Below are 24,049 nucleotides of genomic sequence, written 5' to 3' on the forward strand. Positions count from 1 at the left end.
ATTATAGCCAGTTGTTTGGGGAAGAAGATGCTGATCAAGAAGTATCTCCTGACAGAGCTGACCCTGAAGCTGCCTGTGAGTAAATTATTTGGCATGTGTTTTATTAGCGACTGTTATCTTTATTTTGTTGATTTAATTTTGGTAGCTTAAGGGAAAAAATTGCTGTATGTGCTAGATAATGTATGTTTAATGTGTTATTTAATTTTTTTTTTTAAGATGGAGTTTTGCTCGTGTTGCCCAGGCTGGAGTACAATGATATGATCTTGTCTTACTGCAACCTCCACCTCCTAGGTTCAAGGTAGTGGGCTTACAGGAGCCTGCCACTGTGCCCAGCTAATTTCTGTATTTTTAGTAGAGACGGGATTTTACCATGTTCTCCAGGCTTGTCTGAAATGCCAGGCCTCAGGTGATCCACCAACCTCAGCCTTCCAAAGTGCTGGGATAACAGGCATAAGACACCCTGCCTGGCCAAAACAATGTTTTACGAAAAAATGGGATTTTAGGTTACCAAAAAGGAAATCAAGGTTGAGAGAAATTTTACAAGTCTAATAGAGCTGCAAATTGTTCCTAGATCTCATAATTGGTCTGTGCTTTGAACTGTTTTATGTGTAGCTTTCAGAAACTGAGGTACAGCAGGCCAGGCGAGATGGTTCACGCCAGCAATCCCAGCATTTTGAGAGGCTGAAGCAGACAGATTGCTTGAGGTCAGGAATTCGAGACCAGCCGGGCCAACATCGCAAAACCTTGTCTCTACAAAAAATACAAAAATGAGCCAGGCATAATGGTGTGCACCTATAGTCCCACCTGCTTGTGAGGCTGAGACAGGAAGATGGCTTGAGCCACGAGGTAGAGGCTGCAGTGAGCCAAGATCTTGACATTACCCTCCAGCCTGGTTGACAGAGCAAAGACTCTGTCTCCAAAAACAAGAAGGTAAGAAACAGATATAAAAAGATGCTGATGAGCGTGTTACTTCTTTTTTCCTTGAACTCAGAGTATATTGCATTTGGGGATTTCTGTGAGTGACTCTCTTTTTATTTCCAAAGCTGAGTAAGAATTCAGTTCTACATTTATTACAATTGAAAATAAAATGATGATTGTTTTGTAGGGGAACCAACAGAAGCTGAAGCCAGAGCTAGAGCATCTAATGAAGATGGTGACATTAAACGTATTTCCACTAAGGAATGGGCTAAATCAACTGGATATGATCCAGTTAAACTTTTTACCAAGGTTAGATTTACTTTTTTATAATTGTGAGTAGATGTATTGTTGTGCATAGATGTATTGTTCTAGTTCTGCTTGTTTTAAAATAGTTCATAAAATTGAATTAAGCTTCTGTGTATATGACTCATGACATCCTGATAAAATGATTATTTTGGTCCAGATATGCAATTTTTAAAATGTTAGAATCTGTTAGTATAACATCTAAATAGGAGGTAAAATTAGAGGCTTGCTTGTATACCTTCTTAGTTGTCTTTTTTTCCCTCACTTTTTACAGAACTTCTTGGTTTTTCTGCTTCTCATCACTTTTTTTCTGAAATGGAGTCTCGCTCTTGTCACCCAGGCTGGAGTGCAGTGGCATGATCTCAGCTCACTGCAACCTCTGCCTTCTGGGTTCAAGCAGTTCTCCTGCCACATCCTCCTGAGTAGCTGGGATTACAGGTGTGTACCACCATGCCCGGCTAATTTTGTATTTTTAGTAGAGGTGGTGTCTCACCATGTTGGCCAGGCTGGTCATGAATTTTTGACCTCAGGTGATCTGCCCACCTTGGCCTCCCAAACAGGCAGCGACCTCGCCTGGCTTCATCTTTGCTTTTATTTCCTGCTCCTATCTTCTATTAGCGGTTTGACTGACATTTGTCCTAAATTGCCCTTGAACTCCATAAGCCCCTTGTTCTTGGTGAAATCCCTTTTCATCAGTATATATTATTTGCCTGTTGAATATTTCTAGAGAAATCTATGAGATTGTTTTGATTGGGTCTCCATAATTGTTGTTCATCTAGACCATCAGGTTGGTGTTTAAAAGTTTTTTTGGGCTGGGCACAGTGGCTCACGCCTGTAATCCCAGCACTTTGGGAGGCTGAGGCAGACGGATTGCCTGAGCTCAGCAGTTAGAGATGAGCCTGGGCAACACGGTGAAACCCTGGCTTTACTAAAATACAAAAAAATTAGCTGGGCGTGGCAGCATGCGCCTGTAGTCCCAGCTACTCGGAGGCTGAGTACCTAGGAGGCGAGCTGAGATCCTGTCACTGCACTCCAGCCTGGGCAACAGAGTGAGACTCAAAAAAAAAAGTTATTTGTTCTGACTTGACTCCCTAGCAAGTTGTACGTGTGTGAGTGTTTTAGTTTTGTTTTGTTTGGTTTGGTCTCTTTTTTTCTTTTTACGGAGAATGGGCTCTCACTATGTTGCCCAGGCAGATCTCAAACTCCTGGTTCAAGCAATCCAGCCTCTGCCTCCATGAGTGCTGGGATTACAGGCATGAATCACTGAGCCTAGCCCCCAACATGTTTATTCCGGTAGATACTTAAAACTTTCTCAGCTCTTATCAACCTGCCTCGGTAGTCTTGCAACTCTCACTAAGCAGATGACCTTAAGGATGTATTAACGGGTTTGAAGCCATTGGACATAATTTACCTGTTGAGAGAATGTTCCACATCACTGAAAACTGTTTTTTTGTTTGTTTGTTTTGTTTTTGAGATGGAGTCTCATTTGTACAGGGCTGGAGTGCAGTGGCACAATCTCGCCTCACTGCAACCTTTGCCTCCCGGGTTGAAGCTATTCTCCTGCCTCAGCCTTCTAAGTAGCTGGGACTACAGGTGCACACAACCACGCCCAGTTATTTATTCTTTTTTTTTTGAGAAAGAGTCTTGTTCTGTCGCCAGGCTGCAGTGCAGTGGCACGATCTCTGCTCACTGTATCCTCCGCCTCCTGGGTTGAAGTGATTCTTTTGCCTCAGCCTCCCAAGTAGCTGGGACTAATAAATAGAGAGGCTGAAACCCCAGGCGTGCCACCATACCCAGCTAAGTTCTGTATTTTTAGTAGAGACAGGGTTTCACCATGTTGGCCAGGATGGTCTCAATCTCTTGACCTCGTGATTCGCCTGCCTCGGCCTTCCAGAGTGCTGGGATTATAGGTGTGAGCCACCACGTCCAGCCCACTGAAAACTCTTTTATCTTTTTGTTTCTTTTTTTTTTTTTTCCCTACTAGAGAGAAACCACTTTCAGTAAAGGCTAACTCTTCCACATGGGATTTTGCTTTCAACAGTGTTTTTGTCTCTGCCCTGTGTCTTGGATGATTTTTTTCCCTTGGTTTCTTTTGTCTGCTCTCCAACATGCACAGGTTCTGCTATCTTAAGCAAGTGGCATACTGTTCTCCCCAGCTTGCATTTCACCTCATTTCCTCAGTGGTAACAGATGTCACATGTTGACTGACTTTTTTTTTTTTTTTTTTTTTTTTTGAGACAGAGTCTTGCTCTGTTGCCCAGGCTGGAGTTCAGTGATAATGATCTCAGCTCAGTGCAACCTCTGCCTCCAGGTTCAAGCTATTCTCCTACCTCAGCCTCCTGAGTAGCTGGGATTACAGGCACCCTCAAGCACACCTGGCTAATTTTTGTATTTTTAGTAGGTACAGAGTTTCGCCATTTTGGTCAGGCTGGTCTCGAACTCCTGACCTCAGGTGTCTACCTGCCTCTGCTTCCCAAAGTGCTGGGATTATAGGCGTGAGCCACCCTTCCCTGTCCTCTGTTGACTTTCTTAGGCCTCTTGTATTTATTTCTTCACTATAACCGTTTTCTAAAAAGTGATTCTATTAGTCAGAGTTCTCTAGAGGGACAGAACTAGTAGGATAGATACATATATAAAGGGGCATTTATTAAGTATTAACTGACACGATCACAGGGTCCCACAGTATGCCCGTCTGCAAGCTGAAGAGCAAGGAGAGCCAGTCTCAAAACTGAAGAATTTGAAGTTCGATGTTTCAGGGCAGGAAGCCTCCAGCATGGGGGAAAGATGTAGGTTGGGAGGCTAGGCCAGTCTAGTCTTTTCATATTTTTTTTTTTTCTGCCTGCTGTATATTCTAGCCTCGATGGCATCTGATTAGATGGTGCCTACCCAGACACACCCAGGATTGGTACTTGTATTCTTCAGTCAGGTTGACACTGAGTATTAACCATCACAATGCTTTTTATGTTGATTATGCTTAAAATGCAGTCAACTTTGATGTGGGCAACAGTAGTATCTTCCAAACTAGTACCCCTGTTTCCATTCCAATGTGAGCAACATTTGAATGCCAGAAAAATCTGAAGTGCATCTCCAATCTGTTGTTCAGCAGATAATTTTAAACATCGGCTGTGTGCTAGACACTATTTTAAGTACAGGGGATTTACAGAGCCCTTGCTTTTTAGAGGGAGCTCACAATCTAGATGAGAAGTCAAACATTGAACTATAAATTTCAGCTTCAGAGTTTTAATGACATTAAGTTCAGATACTTTACAGCCCTTTAACAGTGAGTAGCATCTAATGGACTCATCTCCTGGCTTGTGTACCCATTTCAGATGTTGCTAGGGAGAGGCTTCAGAAGAGACTTTCTAGAGGAGGTAACATTTCAGCCCAAGACCCGAAAGAATAAGAGTCAAAATAGGGTACAGTATGTACAAGGAAACTCTGTTGGAAAACTGACATAAATCCTATTAAGGGGGAGAGGGGGAAAAAAATGAATGGAGAGATAAGTTGAGGTCAAATTAGACAGACTTTCTAGGCCTTATTAAGAACCTTATAGCAAGTCAGTGGGAATCCATTGAAAGGTAGTCTTACAGGATCACTATAAGGGCATAGAGGACATGCTCGTACCACCCTAGGACCTGATGTTCATATTATAACCAGTCTGGGACAGTGCCCCTGGAGTTGTGCAATACCAGAATAATCTGGAGTACAACTGTCTGTACTCCCAGTGGAGCATGGAGGAGAAGTAGACTTAACAGGACTTTCTATGTATTTGGTGAAGATCAGTGGAATAAAAATGGTACCTGGCTGGGCACTTTGGCTTACACCTGTAATCCCAGCACTTTGGAAGGCCAAGGTGGGAGGATACTGCAGGCCAGGAGCTTAAGACCAGCCTGGGTAACATAGCAACACCCCATCTCCACCAAAAAAAAAAATAGCCAGGTGTTGCAGCATGAGCCTGTGGTCCCCAGCTACTTAGGAGGCTGAGATAGGAATATCACTTGAGCCCAAGAGGTTGAGACATCAGTGAGCTATGGTCAGACCGCTGCACTCCAGCCTGGGCAGGTCAAAGAACGGGGGCACTATTCTCTGATATAAGTGAGTTGGGAAGTAGATGTGTGTATAGAGATTGGGAGGGAAGTAGAGTGGTTTCAACTAGGGATGTGATTGGGATTCCTAGGTTTATAGATGTGGTTAACTACTGGAAGTGGACATGATACACCACAGAGGATAGAATGAAAAGATGGCTCAGTACAGAACTCTGAGGGGCTCCTAATATTTAGTAATAGTTGAATCAAAGAAAAAGACGTGGCATTTAGGCTTAGAAAACTATTGGTTCAAGTTTTCAAGATCCTCTACAAAATGTTTCCAGCCACATTTGTTACCCAAGTCATAGTGGATTCATCTCCCTGCCTTTGTACCCATTTCACATGTTGCTTTCACAAGGAGACATTTTCCTTATTTCTCAGATAAAATAGAAATCCTTATATTACTAAAGGCTTTGTTATATTCACACTGAATTGTATTCTGATTAATTTTGTTATTTGGCTTATTCTCTAAAGATTAAGGATGCTCAATTAGTATTGGTGGATTGAGTATATTTTGATAGAAATGGCTGTGATTTTTAAATATAGCCAAATCTTGATTCTTACCTGGTACCAGCAATAAATATGTTAGATAAATTAATCAACAATAGAAAGCCGGGCGCGGTGGCTCAAGCCTGTAATCCCAGCACTTTGGGAGGCCGAGGCGGGTGGATCACGAGGTCAAGAGATTGAGACCATCCTGGTCAACATGGTGAAACCCCGTCTCTATTAAAAATACAAAAAATTAGCTGGGCATGGTGGCGCGTGCCTGTAATCCCAGCTACTCAGGAGGCTGAGGCGGGAGAATTGCTTGAACCCAGGAGGCAGAGGTTGCAGTGAGCCGACATCGTGCCATTGCACTCCAGCCTGGGTAACGAGCGAAACTCCGTCTCAAAAAAAAAAAAACAATAGAAAATACAGATAAGGAAAAAGATAATAAGATCACCTAAAGTTCTAGCACATCTTTTCATGTAATAGTTTCTCAGTCTGCTTGTTGTAAAGTTTTCGTTTTTGTAATAATTGTATGTTTGGAGTTTTTATGTTTTATTTTTGCTTTTGTTTAGTTTCTGTAGGTTATTTTTGGAGGGGGGGGGCACATTTTAAAGATACCACAGTTCAGAAGTTCTGTTGTTAAGCACTTTAGTTTTAAAATGTGTATACTTGATTGGTATGTCCCCATGAGCTCAGAGGTAACGAATGGCAATCCTAGGCTCAGTGATTGTCTGTAGTTCCTGCGGAGCTGGTGTACATTTATTTGTATGATTATGCTTCAGACTGATCTTTGGAGTTTTAGGGGAGCTCTTGGAGAGGTGACTTAGGAAGGCAGGGGCAGTCAGCGTAGTTCAGGGCTCCCCAGAGTACTTCTCCATTTCACTGTTTTCTTTCTTTCTTTCTTTTTTGAGAGAGTCTTGCTCTGTCGCCAGGCTGGTGTGCAGTGGCACACTCTCAGCTGACTGCAACCTCAGCCTCCCGAGTAGCTGGGACCACAGGCCGTTGCACCACGCCTGGCTAACTTTTGTATTTTTAGTAGAGACAGTGTTTTACCATGTTGGCCAGGATGGCCTCAATCTCTTGACCTCATATCCGCCTGCCTCGGCTTCCCAAAGTGCTAGGATTACAGGCATGAGCCACCGCACCCAGCCTTCACTGTTTGCAATGTAGCGATTCTTTTAGAACTTCCTTTTACAAATGTTTTTCCTTTTGGAAATTTTTATGCTGCTGGTATATGACATGTGTCTTTAAATCAGATTTCACAGTGTAATGTAATAGATCAGCAATGAAATTTTCTTTTATCAGTTAGGAATTGTAGGGTTCATGGGATCTTTCTTTCTTTTTTAAGCTTTTTAAAGATGACATCAGGTATCTGTTGACAATGGACAAACTATGGCGGAAAAGGAAACCTCCAGTTCCATTGGACTGGGCTGAAGTACAAAGTCAAGGTAAAGAATACATTTTAGTCTTGGAAATACCTAATCTAGAAATGCCTTCGCCTGAAGTCTTTGTATAGCCCTGTTGTTAGTTGAAAATGATGTCTGGCCGGGCCCAGTGACCCAGGCCTGTAATCCCAGCACTTTGGGAGGCTGAAGTGGGCGGATCACAAGGTCAAGAGTTGAAGACCAGCCTGGCCAACATAGTGAAACCCCGTGTCTACTAAAAATACGAAAATTAGCCGGGTGTAGTAGCATGCACTGTAGTCCCAGCCACTCTGGAGGCTGAGGCAAGAGAATCACTTGAACCTGGGAGGTAGAGGCTGCAGTGAGCCAAGATTGTGCCACTGCACTCCAGCCTGGGGGACACAGTGAGACTCCATCTCAAAAAAAAAAAAAAGGAAAAGGAAAATGGTATTCTTTATACATTCAAGCAATGCAAAAAAGTATGCAGAACAAAAGTCACTGAAGTCCCACACTAGAGAAATATCCACTAATAACATTTTCAGGAGTGTTTTGGCGGTCCACTCTGTGCAGTCCACAGGCAGTCGTGTATACACTATGTAAATGGAATCATACTGTTGATAAATTCTGAATTGCTTTTGTCAGTCTGTATAGTTAACTAGTGTCTTACTGATTAAAACATAGTATTTTTATATTTTCCCTGAAATAAAGTTTTGAGATCATGATATATTTATATACATCTTTTTTTTTTTTTTGAGACTTAGTCTCACACTATTGCCCAGGCTGGAGGGCAGTGGTACAATCTCACCTCTCTGCAGCCTTCGCCTCCCAGGTTTAAGCGATTCTCTTGCCTCAGCCTCCTGATTAGCTGGGATTACAGGCACCCACCACCACATCCAGCTAATTTTTTTATTTTTAGTAGAGACGGGGTTTCACCATGTTGACCAGACTGGTCTCGAACTCCTGACCTGAAGTGATCTACCCACCTCGGCCTCCCAAAGTTCTGGGATTACAGGGGTGAGCCACCGTGCCCGGCCTATTTAGGTACATCTTTGTGCCCTTGTGATTATGTCTTTAAGATTTAATCTGGAAACACATTTTTAATTTAAATTTTTTTAATTTTTAAAAATGAAAAGTTTTTTGAGGCACAGTCTTGCTGTATTGCCCAGATTAGAGTGAAGTGGCTGTTCACAGGCTGTCATAGCACATGGCATCCCTGGACTCCAGGGCTTAAGTGATCCTCCTGCCTCAGCTTCTCGAATAGCTGGTACTGTGTGCCACTGTGCCTAGCACATTGTAAAAATTTAAATGTAGGAAAGAAAACTGTTGTAGTGGGTGCTTTCTCCCCTTTAATACTTCTTGTCTCTCTTTTATCTGAACTGTGTTAGGATTAATTTATGCACAGCAATATAGCGCCCATTGAAACTGAAAAGATCCCAGGAGACTTGGGATATCATTTTGGAGCAGTTCTCAATAATATGGGATAATAATCAAACAAATTTAATTATGACTCTAATAATATCCACTTACTGAGTACTCACTAGGTGGTGGGCATAATGCTTATTTATCATCTTATCTACATTTTATCTTCAAATCTCCCAGTAATCCTGTGAGGTTCTGATGTGGTCTTGTACCTTTCCTATCTCAACGTTAAGTTTTCTTGTACAGGTATATGTATTGTTGTGGTAATTATTTTAATGGAATTTATTTCATATTTGATTTCTTATTGGTGGGTATTGAACTTGTTAAATAGTGCACAGTAGAGGAATGATGTTTATTAGTGAAATTCCTAATATATTTTTTCTTTAGGAGAAGAAACGAATACATCAGATCAACAGAATGAACCCCAGTTAGGCCTGAAAGACCAGCAGGTTCTAGATGTAAAGAGCTATGCACGTCTGTTTTCAAAGAGCATTGAGACTTTGAGAGTTCATTTAGCAGAAAAGGGGGATGGAGCTGAGCTCATATGGGATAAGGTTCGTTTTGACAATGTGTGGCAAGTACTTACATATCAAATGTGTGTTTTAGTTGTTGGGATGTCATTTTTTGAATATTTACTAGATTTGGGGGAAATACATTGAATTTGGCTTGGATATTTTCAGCTCTAATTGTGGTATGGAGCTGAATTTTCTGTATATGGATTCAAACAATATCATAAAACTTCATTTGGGATTTTAGTCATGTGTTCAGGGTTGATCAATATGTTGATCAGAAAAATAATGTGAGTATATTAAGGTGAAATGTTTCTTGTGTCATGTAGATGTGTTCATAGAAGTCAGAATCATTTGGAGAAAACATCTCATTGGCCTGATTTGCCCTTGAAAGTAGTAAGATTGTCTTTGAATTCAAATAGTTATAAATATTTCAAAGGTCCAAAAGACAGAGCTCTAATACAAAAATGAGATATAATTATTCTTAGAAGTTAAAATAATAGTACTCTGCAATTATGGCATATTTTGAGATTTGGTATTACAAACTAATCTTACTTTTTTTTTTGAGACGGAGTTTCGCTCATTACCCAGGCTGGAGTGCAATGGTGCGATCTCAGCTCACTGCAACCTTCGCCTCCCGGGTTCAGGCAATTCTCCCGCCTCAGCCTCCTGAGTAGCTGGGATTACGGGCACGCGCCCCACCATGCCCAGCTAATTTTTTGTATTTTTAGTAGAGATGGGGTTTCACCATGTTGACCAGGATGGTCTCGATCTCTTGACCTTGTGATCCACCCGCCTCAGCCTCCCAAAGTGCTGGGATTACAGGCTTGAGCCACCGCGCCCGGCCCAAACTAATATTACTTAATTGTAATCAGTATTTTCTATGGCTAAAAGTGTTTCATTTCATTAAATTTGTATGTTTCTATGGTGGTAAAGATAGTCGTCGGTTTTAAAGTAAGGGATAAAGGCCAGTTTTAGAAACCTAAGAAAAATTTGTGTGCCCAGATTTTGAAACTTTCGTTGAATCAGACATCTAAATATACTAAAATGAAGCTAATATATTTAGATTCTTGGGATTCTTATAAACATTAGTCTCTTGGGTTTTGTGATATAAAGGGTAACTTTTCATATTTTCATTGTTATTGTTATGCTAGTGATTTGGGAAGTTTTCATTAGTGCACAGAGGCTAAATAAAGGGCCCTTGGAATGGGAATTGTTATCCTCTTGAGTAAAGTCCACATGTAATGGATTGATAAGACAGCTGCCTAGGGAAGATGCTGTGTTGAGTATTCAGTATTCTTTCTTAGTCCTCACCACACCTTAAGAGATAGGGATATAATTTCCCCTATTTAATAGATTAAGGGATTTTGACTCTGGGAAGTTGACTTGCCTGAAGTTTCATAGCCAACCAATAAGTACATAAAGAGCCTACATGTGACCTGGTGTGGTGGGTCATGCCTGTAATCCCAGCATTTTGGGAGGCTGAGGCAGGCAGATTGCAAGGTCAGGAGTTCGAGACCAGCCTGGGCAATATGGTGAAACCCTGTCTCTACTAAAAATAAAGTTAGCTGAGTATGTTGGTGGGCACCTATATTCCCAGCTACTTAGGAGGCTGAGGCAGGAGAATCGCTGGAACCCGGGAGGCAGAGGCTGTAGTGAGCCGAGATTGTGCCACTGTACTCCAGCCTGGGTGATAGAGTGAGACTCCATCTCAAAAATAATAGCAATAATAATAACCTAATGCTATCAGTGCTTTTTGTTCTATTCTGTGGTGCGTGTGGGTTTTAGATCAGGATACTATCTTAGTTCAAAGCAAGAAGCCTTGCTGAAATCTAGAGACCAGGATATAGTCTCAGGAAAAGTGCCAATTGTAACAGGAAAAAGTTGGTTAGTGTTACATTATCTGAAGAAACAGCACGTATGAAAGTGGTGCATATGAAGAGTTTGGCAAAGTTGAGCTATAAAGAGTCATCCAGGTTTTTCTGAAGTGTTAGTGAAACACCTTTTTTTTTTTTTTTTAATTGAGACAGGGTCTCACTCTGCCACCTAGGCTGGAGTACAGTGGCATGTTCTTGGCTCGTTGCAGGCTCCTCCTCCTGAGTTCAGGTGATCCCACCACCTCAGGCTCTAGAGTAGCTGGGACCCTAGGTTTGTACCACCATGCCTGGCTGATTTTTTGTATTTGGTGGAGGCGGTGTTTTGCCATGTTGCCCAGGCCGGTCACAAACTCCTGAGCTCGGGCAGTCTACTTGCCTCAACCTACTAAATCGCTTGAGATGACAGGTGTGAGCCACATGCCCAGCCTGAAACAGTTTTCTTAAATAGCCCGTCTTTCTTTTTGCCTTGATTCTATATTTGTTCAACAGCCTTCTCATTACTGATGAAAGGACCCATGAACGGGTTGCTGTTGTCAGTAGAATTGAGGTTCCAGTGTATACACTCCGTCTGTAGCGCCTTTATTTAGGCTGGAGTGAGTTCCTAGAAGCTGGTGGTTCTTGGTGTTCTTGTCAGACTACATTACTGGACCAGAGGAACTGATGATGAGACCCTGCCTGCTACTTAGCCCGCCTCCATACTACTGTGAGATCCTAGCTGACTAGTTTCTCCCTCAACAGCCTCTTGTTCTAGTTGAAAGTCTACAGTGTTACAAAACACATGGAAGTATTGTTCTGAAAGTAATGCTTCAAGATACTCCCGAAGAAACTTGTTAAATTGTTTCAATTATTGGCAGGATGACCCATCTGCAATGGATTTTGTCACCTCTGCTGCAAACCTCAGGATGCATATTTTCAGTATGAATATGAAGAGTAGATTTGATATCAAATGTAAGTTGTTTGTACTAAAGTTCTGTCACTAAAACCTTGAAGTTATTTTTTTAAACAGCGAAACATATTCATCTTTTTTTTTTTCCAGCAATGGCAGGAAACATTATTCCTGCTATTGCTACTACTAATGCAGTGATTGCTGGGTTGATAGTATTGGAAGGATTGAAGATTTTATCAGGAAAAATAGACCAGTGCAGAACAGTGAGTATTTCTGTTTGCATTTTTATTCAACCTCCTTTAAGAAGTAATTCATAAAAAGCACATTAAACAGATAATTTTTTAAATGAAAACTATAAAATTGGTTTAGAGCAATGGAAAAGTAATTGTTCTAGTTTCCGAGTGAGCGTTCAAGTGGAGTGTTCCCCCTCCACTAAGCACTATGTTCAAGCTTCCTGGAAACTGCAGCAAAAAGGGAGAGTTAAGTTGCTTTTTCTTCTATCATTTCTAATTTTTTTTTGAATTCTTGGAAGAATTCATTGTGTGGTCCTTATACTAAGAAGATATTCCAATTGTTTGTCAATTCTGAGAGTGCTATGTGGTTTTTAAAATTTGCTTGGTCATTTTATAGTACTCTGTTCAGTCATTCTCATGTTGAGTCATTCTTTTCAGTTTTAAAGTTATTTTATGGCCGGGGGTGGTGGCTCACTCCTGTAATTTAAGCACTTTGGAGGCCAAGGTGGGCGGATCACCTGAGGTCAGGCGTTCAAGACCAGCCCGACCAACATGGTGAAACCCCGTCTTAAAAAAAAAAAGAAGTTATTTTATATTTTTTTTATAATGTCTGAAATCTTTATGGGGGAGTCTACTGTCATTTCTGCTATCATAGTGCTTTGCTCGTATGGCTTATGATTTAAAAAAAAACGGAATTAATGTGTATTAGAATTGTGTCTGATAATTCTTTAGGGACCCATTGTAGATGTAGTTCTTCAAAGAGAATTTGTGTTTATTATATTTGGCTTCTTGGGACACTGCCAATACAGGATCACTTCTAAATTCTTAGCTTAGGATTTTCAATACATATGTATTCAGACCATAAACCTGCACGAGCCCTGTTACTGTAATGAATTATATGGGAAGATACTCCTCCCCCTTCACTAAGCACTAAGGTCAAGATAATTTTTCTTGTTATTTCTATGAGAAAGTATTTTTCTCTTCTCCTTTCAGGTCCTTGCTGTGTAAGGATCTCCTATTTTAACAGTTCCTACCTTAGTGGTGGGTGGTGTAGGTGTATCTCTTAAGACTAACACCACTTGGATGTTCTCTTTGGATTCCTTCCTTCACTGCTGTGTCTGTAGATGCTTCTTCGCTTTCTTACCAACTCAAGAAAGCTTCCTAAGAAGTATTAGCCAATACTTTTACTGTTGTTTAGATTCTCCTTTTTATTGTTGAAATGCAATGACCCATTAACTTTCAGGTATTTCTAAAAATATCTAGTTTGCAATGGTATTCTTATTTTTCAGTGTCATTGGTGCACTCCTTTCTTTTTCTTTTTCTTTCTTTTTTTTTAATGAAACGGAGTCTTGCTATGGTTGTCCAGTTGGTGTTGAACTCCTGGGCTCAGGCAGTCCTCCCGCCTTGGCCTCCCAAAGTGTTGGGATTGCAGGTGTGAGCCACTGCACCTGGCCCTATGTGCTTTTTTTCTTTCTTTCTATTTAATTTTTTTTTATTTTGAGACAGAGTCTCGCTCTGTCACCCCAGGTTGGAGTACAGTGGTGTGATCTTGGCTCACTGCAGCCTCCACTTCCTGGGTTCCAGTGATTCTCCTGGCTCAGCCTCCCTAGTAGCTGTGGTTACAGGCATGTGCTACCACACCCGGCTAATTTTTTTATTTTTAGTAGAGATGGTGTTTGACTATGTTGCTCAGGTTGCTCTCAAACTCCTGGCCTCAAGTGATCTGCCCACCTTGGCCTCCCCAAGTGCTGGGATTACAGGCATAAGTCACCGTGCCCAGCCTGGATGCACTCTTAAAATACCTTATTTTTATGAAATTGCAGTTGGAAGGAACAGAATCAAAATGTCCAGTCTGCCATCTTGATTCAGTTTTCTATTTAAACTCTTACTTTATATGTCATACTTTTAATTTCTAAGAACTTTTTTGGGCTTTGTTTTGTTTTTGAGTCTTGCTCTGTTGCCCAGGCTGTAGTGAGTGGAGTGGTGCAGTCAGTCTTGGTTCATTGCAACCTCCACCTCCTAAATTCAAGTGATTCTCCTGCCTCACTCAGCCTCCCAAGTAGCTGGGACCACAGACATGCACCACCATGCCTTGCTCATTTTTGTATTTTTAGTAGAGATGGGGATTCACCATGTTGGCCAGGCTAGTTCTTAACTCCTGACCTCAGGTGATCCACCTGCCTCAACCTCCCAGAGTGCTGGGATTACAGGCATGAGCCACCGTGCCTGACTGATAACTGTTTTAAAATTTATTTGCGTATGTGTGTGTGTATGTTTTTTTTTTTTTTTTTAGATGGAGTTTTGCTCTGTTGTTCAGGTTGGAGTGGAGTGGCATGATCTGGGCTCACTGCAACCTCTACCTCCTGGGTTCAAGCAATTCTCCTGCATCAGCCTCCTGAGTAGCTGGGATTACAGGCATGTGCCACTACGCCCGGCTCATTTTTGTATTTTTAGTAGAGACCAGGGATTCACCATAATGGCCAGGCTAGTCTAGAACTCCTGACCCCAGATGATCCACCTGCCTCAGCCTCTTAAAGTGCTGAGATTATAGGTGTGAGCCACCATGTCTGGCCGATACCTATTTTTTAGTATATGTGTATATATATATATATATATATATATATGTATGTATGTTGTTGTTGTTGTTTTTTGAGATGGAGTCTTTCCCTGTCGCCCACACTGGAGTGCAATGGCCTGATCTGGGCCCACTGCAACCTCTATCTCCCGGCTTCAAGCGATTCTCCTGCCTCAACCTCCTGAATAGCTGAGATTACAGGCATGTGCCACCACGCCGAGCTAATTTTTGTATTTTTAGTAGAGATGGGGTGTCACCATGTTGGTCAGGCTGGTCTTGAACTCCTGACCAGTCGCCTCAGCTTCCCAAAGTGCTGGGATTATAGGTGTGAGCCACTGTGCTTGGCCAATCTCTCTTTTTTTTATAGCAACCTGAATGTATGGCTGTGGTATCCCTTTGAGCTCACCAATGACTAATTACTGAACTTATTAAAATGTCTGTGATTATTATTAACATCCTTCTGGTTTCTTTGCCTGCTCAGCTCCATGCCACTCTTGGACTATTAGTAGTAATATATCTGGGTTTGATTTGTTTACATTTGTAAATGAATACCACCATGGGTTAATGTTAGCCCAGGTATTTATAGTGGTAGCAATTGCTTTTATTACTATTAATTTCCCTTAGCACACTTAATTTCCTGGTAAAGCCCAAAATCAAACAAATCTTTCTGCCTCTGTAGCCTGCTTGGCCTGGGCAGTTTGCTTCTAGCCCTTCTATATAACAGTATTCATTGTAGGGAGAACCTATCATACAGAGGAGGGCTTTTCTGTCTCTTGAGGGATTTAGTTCTGTACGCTTGGGGGAGTCCATAGAGTACTCCTTTAGAATTCATTCCTCTTGGCAGAATCAACACTACATTGTAGTCATAAGATAAAAGTTTGTGTCTCAACTTTGTCTTCTGACATTGTTGTTAGTGTTGGATCTTGCTATAGTGTCTTCCAAACTTTAGTAGTAGCAGAAGCTTGGGGCTTTTCTTAATTTCAATGTAATTTTTATATTTGCCTTGGTTCTTAATTATGTTTTTGTTCAGTACTAGAGAAATGGTAAATAGGTACATATACTGCCAGAAATATAATATTCTTTCCCTAATTATATAAATGTTAGTATAATCAGAAAATTTGGAAAGGCAGTGACATTAGTTCTAGACATCTGTGAAAGGCATTGCTAACTGGAGAAATGAATGTTTTGGTCTTGTCAGGAGGTTGCTTGGTTGATAAGATTAGCTGCAGGGAGGGACGCCAGCAGCTGATACAGTGATGGCACCACAGATGAGCATGCTTGTGCCCTTACTCTTGCTAAATTGGGTTGCAGAAGAACACAGAGTCGTATATAACATAAGGAGATGTCTTTTCAGCAAGCCTAGGCTTTAGCTGATTAGTAAAGAAAAGTTGAAAACAAGGCTCCTAAAAAAGGTCATGATTTTCTTGATCCTTTTTGCCATCTGAAAGGGAATATTTAAGTCATTTTTTATTGGATATCTGGTAAATGAGATTTTAGATTGTATAATTTTATTATACAATCTGTATAAAATTATAGCACACATTTCTGATTTCTTTTTGTTTTTCTCCTCCAAAGATTTTTTTGAATAAACAACCAAATCCAAGAAAGAAGCTTCTTGTGCCTTGTGCACTGGATCCTCCCAACCCCAATTGTTACGTATGTGCCAGCAAGCCAGAGGTGACTGTGCGGCTGAATGTCCATAAAGTGACTGTTCTCACCTTACAAGACAAGGTCAGTGCAAGGGCTGGTTCTGTTTTTCTTTTTACAGTATTACTGTGATAACAAGCCAACACTAGCTAATGATTCTGAAAAGGTCCAACTGCAGAGGTGTGTTGCTGTGATTTCCTGGGTTATTTCAAGGATTCCTGCAGGTTTTTCTGTCTGTGATTCCAGAGTAAGTGCCCCACATCCCAGAATGGAGTAGGTCCAACTCCAGCAAATTAGGGGGTTTTCTTATTTGAAGTCTGAGTTGAGGCTTGGTGATGATACACAGTTATCTAATATGACCTGGTTCTGGTGTGGTAAGTTAGTCCTTGAGGTCATAGGGCATTTGCATACCTGGATTTACCTGTGGAGCTGAAATAAGGGAAGAAATGAGGATTTAGGACAGGGTCTGGTCCTTAAGTTCCTCTTAAATTGGCTAGATTTGTTTATTAGGGGAGATTTTCTTTCTTTTTTTAATGACCCAGAAGTGTCACTTTCCACTTTGGGATCACTTCCTATTGTTCTATGATTGTGACCATCATAATGGTACATATTTACATGCCTCTTGAGAGAGGAGGAAGCGGCCCTTCTCATGTAACAGTGCTGCTTGACAGGGAATGGCCATCCGAAAATTCATTACACAGGTTGGATTGATTCGAACTTATGTTTTGGTCAGGGAACTGGCAGGTACAGCAGAGGGTGGTTGTCCCAGTTTCTTTTCTAGGAAATAGTTATCTTCGGTATCTCCTGATGGTTGAGCTTAAAGATAATTCCTCTATTTGGAAGGAGACGCTTATCTGAGAGTCAGGTTAATGAGAAATGATTTCGTCTGTCAAACACCTGCCATTACAGGGTTGGCACAGAGACTGAAATGAAATATGTCAAGTGTGTATAGCTCACTGCCTAATCTACAAAGAAAGACAAAGTAGCAAGAGCCAGCCAGGGAGTTCCCAGTCCCCTGTTGGGATGAAGTTGGATCTGATCTGCATCAGTGGTCAGATATGGGGATGGAACTCGGATGAATCCCCATGGCTTTTCTGCTTGCTCTAAGGGATCTTGAAGGGTGACTTGGCCGCTTTCCAATAAGTAAAAGGGGGATGTAAGAGCCTTCATAGAAAAGAGGTCTAGGATTTCTTAACGATGTTTACCTACATTAATATTTTGAATCCTTTTGTTTTGTTTTTTTTTTTTTGTAGATAGTGAAAGAAAAATTTGCTATGGTAGCACCAGATGTCCAAATTGAAGATGGGAAAGGAACAATACTAATATCTTCCGAAGAGGGAGAGACAGAAGGTATCATACATTCCATTTATTCACTCCTCTCATGAGGAGACTGATTAAAGGAAGAGTCCACATTAGTGGATCCATTTACTGTATATGATAGTATTACAGAGAGCAGTAGTGTTTGGTCATGGAGGTGCTCTTTCAAGGTGACGTTGCTGTGGGGGTCATCACGGTTCCACGTTTTGGAGCTATGTGTCAGACGTTTACAGTGACTACAGTGCTCTTTGTCCACTTTCAAGGAACCTCCTTGCCGGTGTCTTGGATCCTGGGAGCTAACTTTGTCATGAGAAGACTGTTCTGTCTGTCAAATCACAGTGGGGAGGGTTCTAAAGCATTTGGCGGTTTTCTCCAAGAGAGGGGAAGCCTTTGTAGCCTCTTCCTACTTAACATAGCAGAAAAATTTCTGAAATTCAGTGCCCGGTTTTGACTTAGATCTTTCCTTTCAAAAGTTCAAGCACGTCATCCCTTTTGTTAATGCATTTGCTGTACAAGGTACAATACCTCTGATTCTGTTGAAGCTTTCATAGTGAGAATTGCATTGTGGTTATTCCTCCTTCAGACTATATTATTGGTCCCATAGCTCCTCGGTCACTTTTGCAGTTCATTTATTGGTTTGCTGTTCTAGTTGATTTTTCCATGTCCCAGTTTTTGCCTTTTATTATTTTCAAAGGTTTGAGGGCCTGTTTTTTCCCTGTATATTGGCTTAATTCATACCTATTGGTCCATTGGTCATTTATTCATACTTTGGGAGATCCTGATGGGGATTCAGATGTTAACCTTTCTTAAAATTCAGGTTTAGCGTCAGGGTTGTTCTTGGTTGTAGTTGCTTGTTGAGAAATTGTTTGGGATATTAGGTCATTTGTAATTGGAGGCCATGTTTTGGCTGTGTGGTGCTCTATTTTAGGAGTCTGCTTGAATATTCAAGCCTCATTCTAGCCAGCTGACTTTTTAAAAAAAGGTTGTGGGCCAGGCGCAGTGGCTCAAGCCTGTAATCCCAGCACTTTGGGAGGCCGAGGCAGGTGGATCATGAGGTCAAGAGATGGAGACCATCCTGGTTAACATGGTGAAACCCCATCTCTACTAAAATCAAAAAATTAGCTGGGTATGGTGGCGCGCGCCTGTAATCCCAGCTACTCAGGAGGCTGAGGCAGGAGAATTGCTTGAACCCAGAAGGCGGAGGTTGCGGTGAGCCGAGATCGCGCCATTGCACTCCAGCCTGGGTAACAAGAGCGAAACTTCGTCTCAAAAAAAAAAAAAAAAAGTTTGTGATCATATGCTGTCCCTTAGTTGTAGCCAGCTCTTTCAAACTCTAGCTTAAAATGGAAACTGGTCAGGAAATTCAGTGGCTTCAGAGTGACCCTTCTCTATGGAGTAAATGTTCCGTGGAGGGTGAGACAGCACTTAGCAAAATATGTGTGGAGTCCTGTATGACAGGCATAGACTTGGATATTCATAAGTCAAGGATGAGTAAGACAACAGGCCTTGGCTAGAAGTACCTTGCAGCCTGGAAGGAGAGTCAAGATTGTCAACAGGTAGATTCAGTATAGTCCAAGGAAAACTGTAAAAAGATGTGTACACAGTATGAATCTAAGGAAATTATATTTAGCTTTGTGAAAGGGAGAGGGAGTCATAGGAGAGGGCAGACTCTTGGGTCAGTTTTTGAAGAAGTAGTAAGGATCCTCTAGGCAAAGCGAGCATTTAGACAGAATGAACATCTGTCTACAGAGGTGTGAACTTGTGAAACAACCAAAACTGCTTTGAGAGTGGCCCGTAACTGGGTTTCACTGGAAGTTGGGGTGCTGAGGGATTAGCGGCAGTGCTTAAGTTGGAGTCTTTCTTGTCATACGTGCAGGGTGTGTGTCTTCCTCCTCTCCCTTGACCCCTGCCCTCCAGAGGAAGGGGCAATATTGCCACCAGTGTTTAAACAGGAGTAGCAGGGAGCTAGTTAGGGAGGAGGGAATTGAGGGATTTTTAACTACTGTGGAGGCAAGTGACAGATTTGAGATTCGCAAAGTCAGAACTTGGAGCCCAGGTGAGGAGTAGCAGCATCGTTAGGCCAATACAAGACTTCACGGGTGATGCTAGTTCACCAAGATGAGAACCTACATTAACTGGTTTTCCTTTTGAACGTGATGGTTCCAAGAGGTTTGTAGTCAGTGGTGATGTGTGAAAGGGCTTGGAGATGGAAATCTGGGGAAGAAATATTTTCCACAAGCATTCCAGATAGATTAAAAAGGTAAAGCAAGCAATAGATCTAGAAAAGAACTGTAAGAAACCGCCAATATTTTCTGGATGTCAGTGTAAAGAAAGGCTTTCTGAGCATTTTCCTTATAAGCAATGAAAGAAATGTTAAACAGCCAAAAACAAAAGTTATGAGATTGAAAATCGAGATTATATAGATAATTGGGCTGGGTGCAGTGGCTCACACCTCTAATCCTAGCACTTTGACAGGCCGAGGCGGGAGGATCACTTGAGGCCAGGAGTTTGAGACCAGCCTGGCCAACATGGCGAAACTCTGTCTCATGTAAAAATACAAAAATTAGGCCGGGCGTTATGGCTGTAATCCCAACAGTTTGGTAGGCCGAGCTGGGTGGATCACCTGAGGTCAGGAGCTCAAGACCAGCCTGGCCAACATGGTGAAACCCTGTCTCTACTAAAAATACAAAAATTAGCCAGGCATGGTGGTGGGTGCCTGTAATCCCAGTTACTCTGGAGGCTGAGGCAGGAGAATTGCTTGAACTCAGGAGCCAGAGGTTGAAGTGAGCCAAGATTGTAACACTGCACTCCAGCCTGGGCAACAGAGTAAGACCCCCGCTTTGAAAAAAAAAAGTTGGGTATTGGTGGCATGCACCAGTAGTTCCAGCTGCTCTGGAGGCTGAGGTGGGAAGACTGCTCAACCCCGGGATATGTACTCCAGCCTGTGTGACAGAGTGAGGCCCTGTCTGGTTTTTTTTTTTTTTTTTGGTAGACAGAATCTCTCTGTCACACAGGCTGGAGTGCAATGGTGCAGTCTTGGCTCACTGTAACCTCCACTTTCCCAGTTCAAGCAATTCTCCTGCCTGAGCCTCCCAAGTAGCTGGGATTATAGGCACGAGTCACCATGCCCAGCTCATTTTTGGTTTTTGGTTTTTTTTTTTTTTGAGGTGGAGTCTCACTCTGTTGCTCAGGCTATAGTGCAATGACGTGCTCTCAGCTCACCACAACCTTCTCATCCTGGGTTCAAGTAATTCTCCCGCCTCAGCCTCCCGAGTAGCTGCCATTACAGGCACATAGCACCACACCCAGCTAATTTTTGTATTTTTAGTAGAGCCAGTGTTTCATGGTCAGGCTGGTCTTGAACCCCTGACCTGGTGATCTGCCTGCCTCAGCCTCCCAAAGGGCTGGGATTATAGGCATGAGCCACCACACTAGGTGCCGTGTGTGTGTGTGTATTTTGCGACAAAGTCTAACATTTTTGTTGCTTCGTTACCCAGCCGGCTGGAGTACAGTGGTGCAATCACATGCCTCACTGCAACTCCTGGGCTTCAGCAACCAATCCTCCTGCCTTGGCCTCCCAAAGTGCTGAGATTATAGATGTGAGCCACCGTGCCTGGCCTTCCTCTTCCTTTAAGGACATCAGTCAGCTGGGATTAGAGCCCACTCTACTTGCCCCATTTAAATTTAATCATTCCTTTAAAAAGTCCTATCTCCAAATACCGTCACATTCTGAGATACTGGGGATTAGGGTTTCAACCTTTGGATATTGGTGGATATAACACAGTTCAGCTCATAACAGGTTTAGCTTTTTAAAAATGAATCTGACTTCTCTATGAAGATGTAACTGAAGTATCTAAATTATCTTCGTATTTCCTAGCTAATAATCACAAGAAGTTGTCAGAATTTGGAATTAGAAATGGCAGCCGGCTTCAAGCAGATGACTTCCTCCAAGACTATACTTTATTGATCAACATCCTTCATAGGTAAGAGCTATTAATATTTTAACTGTAAGGTATTGTTTGAATAAATAAACTTTAGACAAAATGGAGGATAAGTGTTTTCTTAACCTTAAACCCTGCTGTTCATTTGAAATTGTATAGTATATTTGGTTGAGTTGGTCACTGAGTTCCCTGGCATTTGACCTACAAAAAAATTTGGAGATTCAGAAATTGGCCGGGTACGGTGGCTCACGACTATCATTTCAGTACTTTAGGAGGTGCAAGCAGGCAGATCACCTGAGGTCAGGAGTTCAAGACCAAACTGGGCAACATGGTGAAACTACATCTCTGCTAAAAATATGAAAATTAATTGGGCATAGTGGCAGGCACCTGTAGTCCTAGCTTCTTGGAAGGCTGAACTGAGGCAGGAGAATCCCTTTAACCCCGGAGGTGGAGGTTGCAGAGAGCCGAGATCGCACTACTACACTCCAACCTGGGTGACAGAGTGAGACTCTATCTTAAAAAATGCGTGTGGGCCGGGCGTGGTGGTTCACGCCTATAAGACCAGCACTTTGGGAGGCTGAGGCGGGTGGATCACGAGGTCAAGAGATCGAGACCATCCTGGTCAAAATGGTGAAACCCCCGTCTCTGCTAAAAATACAAAAATTAGCTGGGCATGGTGGCGCGTGCCTGTAATCCCAGCTACTCAGGAGGCTGAGGCAGGAGAATTGCCTGAACCCAGGAGGCAGAGGTTGTGGTGAGCCGAGATCGTGCCATTGCACTCCAGCCTGGGTAGCAAACGAAACTCTGTCTCAAAAAAAAAAGTGTGTGTGTGTGAGAAATAAGCAAAAAATGTTTAAGAGTAACTATCATCAGTGGTGGCTGATCAGAAAGACTTAGACCAGGTATTTGAATAGTTTAAACAGAGGTGAATTCATTATAATAATTGAACTGGAATAAAATTATTTTTCAAGGTTCTCTAGAAAAGAGAAATATTTCTTCCATAAAACAAATAATTTCATTTGTGATTTTGTGGCAATAACAAAAGAATACTGAGAATCGGCCAGGGGCAGTGGCTCATTTCTGTAATCCTAGCACTTTGAGAGGCTGAGGCAGGTAGCTTACCTGAACTCAAGAGTTCGAGACCAGCCTGGGGAACATGGTGAAACCCCGTGTCTACTAAAAATACAAAAAAGTAGCCGGGTATGCGGGCATGTGCCTGTAATGCCAGTTACTCGGAAGGCAGAGACAGGAGAATCACTTGAACCTGGGAGGTGGAGGTCATGGTTAGCCAAAATTGTGACATTACACTCTAGTCTTGGTGACAGCATGAGACTCCATCTCAAAAAATTTAAAAAATACTGAGAATTGTCTGTACTGGCCAGGTGTGGTGACTCAGGCCTGTAATCCCAACGCTTTGGGAGGTCAAGGCATGCAGATCACCTGAGGTCAGGAGTCAGTCTGGCCACCAGGCTGGTGGTAGTGCACACCTGTATTCCCAGAAACTCGGGAAACCGATGCAGGAGAATCGTTTGAACCCGGGAGATGGAGGTTGTAGTGAGTCGAGATTGTGCCATTGTACTCCAGCTTGGGTGACAAGAGCAAAACTCCGTCTTAAAAAAAAAAAAAAAAGAATTAACCTGTTACAGATTCCTGAGTCTACAGCACAGTTAAGATAGATATGGTCCCCTACTCTACTATATTCATGTGTTGACCAGGGTGCATTTTGTCCATGCTCGTTGACATGGTGGAACTGCGCCCTGACTTGGGGTTTTCTGTGTAGCATCTAACATAAATGGGTTAGTGGTGCTGCCACCTGCGTCCAGTTATTTTGCCAATATTGCCATGAGTATACAAACATCTATAGCATTTGTGCGGTTATTTGGAGAGAACTACATTTTAAAATGCATAAAATGACAGGAAGGACTGAATGTGAGTTATTAGTAAGTAGTGAATTTCAGTTATCTAATGGAGTCAAAATGGTGCTGCTTCAGTTAGACACCAGTTAGATGTAAGTGGCATGCTTGTGTTTACCTGTGAAGGAAAAGACAGTGGAAGGACATGTACAGTAAAGTGGAAATACCACATGGTACCTAAAAGAGAAGGCATAGTTAGGGTATTTAATTACATTTTTTAGCTCTCTGGGTACAGAATCCCACCCCTTAAAACATGTAAGTATTTTGTTTGACTTAATGTGAGTTCATGTACAGAAGCAGGGTATAACTTACAAAGATGGGGAGACTGAGAAACTATGTAGTCCTGCTCGTAAGACACCCATTACTGTAGTTAAGATCACATTGTAGGCCCTGTGCGGTGGCTCAGGCCTTTAATCCCAGCACTTTGGGAGGAGGATCACAAGGTCAGGAGTTCGAGACCACCCTGGCCAATGCGGTGAAACCCCATTTCTGCTAAAAATACAGAAAAAATTAGACAGGCATGGTGGCATGCAC

General features: G+C 42.1%; 1 protein-coding gene across 1 annotated transcript in view; it reads left to right on the forward strand.

Annotated features, from left to right (window-relative positions):
• UBA2 (ubiquitin like modifier activating enzyme 2) overlaps positions 1-24,049 on the forward strand; it is a 43,802-nt gene that overhangs the window by 16,663 nt on the left and 3,090 nt on the right. The window contains exons 7-15 of the mRNA XM_002762001.7: positions 8-75; positions 1,106-1,227; positions 7,144-7,243; positions 9,005-9,171; positions 11,858-11,951; positions 12,040-12,152; positions 16,273-16,428; positions 17,598-17,694; positions 21,539-21,644. Coding sequence (XP_002762047.2) covers positions 8-75; positions 1,106-1,227; positions 7,144-7,243; positions 9,005-9,171; positions 11,858-11,951; positions 12,040-12,152; positions 16,273-16,428; positions 17,598-17,694; positions 21,539-21,644 — 1,023 coding nt within the window. The remainder of the gene's footprint in view (positions 1-7; positions 76-1,105; positions 1,228-7,143; positions 7,244-9,004; positions 9,172-11,857; positions 11,952-12,039; positions 12,153-16,272; positions 16,429-17,597; positions 17,695-21,538; positions 21,645-24,049) is intronic.

The sequence above is a fragment of the Callithrix jacchus genome, chromosome 22 (genome assembly GCF_049354715.1).
Source record: "Callithrix jacchus isolate 240 chromosome 22, calJac240_pri, whole genome shotgun sequence".
NCBI classification, from domain to species: domain Eukaryota; kingdom Metazoa; phylum Chordata; class Mammalia; order Primates; family Cebidae; genus Callithrix; species Callithrix jacchus.